The sequence below is a fragment of the Belonocnema kinseyi genome, chromosome 2, assembly GCF_010883055.1.
Source record: "Belonocnema kinseyi isolate 2016_QV_RU_SX_M_011 chromosome 2, B_treatae_v1, whole genome shotgun sequence".
Lineage (NCBI taxonomy): Eukaryota > Metazoa > Arthropoda > Insecta > Hymenoptera > Cynipidae > Belonocnema > Belonocnema kinseyi.
In genome coordinates this window covers 119,919,008-119,920,958 of record NC_046658.1, presented here as the reverse complement: position 1 = coordinate 119,920,958, position 1,951 = coordinate 119,919,008, and the positions used below count along the sequence as shown (strand labels likewise).

The window sequence follows — 1,951 nt, the reverse complement described above, 5'->3', positions numbered from 1 at the left end:
TCGCAAAGATTTCGGACACATTTAAAATATTTCAGAAAGACTTCAATTATTTCACAAAGATTGAACAAAGCTGAAATTGATTTCAGGGAGGGGGGGGATTAATACTTTGTCCCTCCCTGGTCGATTTCTAGGGGCGGGGGCACTGCCCCTGCGCCCCCTAGGGCTCCAGCCGCCTCTGAGTATAGGAGAAACCACCCTACAGTGGATAATCATTAATTAAGAGCAAAAATGAAAGAAAAATAATTAGTTCGATTTATAAGAAATTATGGTGTCTTAACTTTGAATGAAATTAATGATTTTACATAAATTATTTTTAAATAATAATTATCCACTGTAGGGAGGTTTCCTCAAAATGTACCCATTTAAAAAAAGATGTCCAATCTTCGAAAGGAAATAAATAATAAGATTGATGATTGTTAATAAAATTTAATAAAGTACATACAACATTATGTCCGTACAATTAAGAGAAGTTACAAGTTGCTAGTGGATCACCGATAGACTCAGTCTTTGGAGGAATGGATCTCAACTTTTTACCACCTTCTCTGTCCGCTGCTCCAGAGAACCATTTAGTAGTCGCCGACAGAATCTCCGCCTTTCCGATGTCCGGAAAAATGTTGCACAAAACATCTGTAATAAGCAAAAATTATGAATCAAAAGTATATAAAACTGAAAGTTTCCTTTTCTAGTTCCTTTTTCTAATTTTTTATTAAACTGTGCTGATTCTGGGTGGCGCCCGCTGGGCCGGAAAACAGTTTTTCAAATAATCAGTTTAATTTTTATCTTTTTCAATGATGATATTCAGTTTACATTGTTTAATTCGAAAATCTTCAAGTTACAAATTTTCCTTTTTGAATTTTAATTTTTCAGGGTGTCTTTTTACATTCTCATCATTTATGATTGAGAAAGTATTAGAATTGTCGGAAATTTGACATCACACTTTTTCAACGGATCTCTACGTTTCGAGACCCCCTGAATCCAAAAATCAGGTTTTCACGATGGCGTCTGTCTGTCCGTCTGTCCGTCCATCCGTAAACACGATAACTATCGAAAAAATGAACGAATCAAATCCATCTTTGGCACACTTTTTCTAGGTCCTAAAAGAAAGGACGAGTTCGTTAACGAGTCATTTTTGATAAAAATGTAAAAAGTGAGCGCATTTTGAAAATTTTTGAGACCATTTTTTTCTGAATTTGAAAATTCTATGTACGGATATTTATAGTATTAAAAAGAACAAACAATTTATCCCTATGACCTTTTCCGATAAAAAGAAAATTCTCAGAGTTATAGCGTTTTCAAAATTTTTGTAATCAACCGAAAATCAAAATTTGCAGCCGAAAAACGCACAATATAAAAAAAAGTCAAGAGAAGAAAAACATTTCTTTTTGAAATAATAATAATTATTATTATTATTCACAATAAGTGAATAATAATTGATTTTACAGGACGATTCGGAAGCAGTTCAAAATTTTAAAATGTCCAGATTTTAATATTAAATATTAAACTGTTTCAATTGGAAAGACTAAGGAGTTAAACAAATTTAAATGCCTGATTTAAAGTTTATAACATATTTTTAATTTTAAAAGCACTTCGAAATAATATTTTCCTAATTGAAGAGTTATACAATTTAAAATATTGCTTTTATCTAACATTCTTTTAATTTTTTAATTAAGAAAAATAGCAATTGTTTAATATTATTCTGAAATATTTGATTTATTCATGTAAAATCAGTAATTATAAATCAAATCTTCAAAACTAAACCTTGAACATTATAATTTCAATTGTTTTATTTGGAAAAATTGAATTTATAAGTAAAGTTATTGGATTTTGTGTATACTATATATTAAACACCTATTATTATTATTATTACACCATTAAGCCATTTCCCTTTCGGGGTAGGCGTGACTCACTCGGCAGGGGAAAGGAGGAGTGTGTGGATGGGATAGAGATTTTT

General features: G+C 30.8%; 1 protein-coding gene across 2 annotated transcripts in view; it reads right to left on the bottom strand.

Moving 5' to 3' along the window:
* Positions 1 to 410: 410 nt before the first annotated feature.
* The window catches only part of LOC117167523, a 19,769-nt gene continuing 18,228 nt past the window's right edge, over positions 411 to 1,951 (bottom strand). For both annotated transcript variants that reach the window (XM_033352526.1, XM_033352525.1), the window contains exon 8: positions 411 to 627. In XM_033352526.1, the coding sequence (XP_033208417.1) occupies positions 461 to 627 (167 nt within the window). In that variant the 3' untranslated portion in view covers positions 411 to 460. The remainder of the gene's footprint in view (positions 628 to 1,951) is intronic.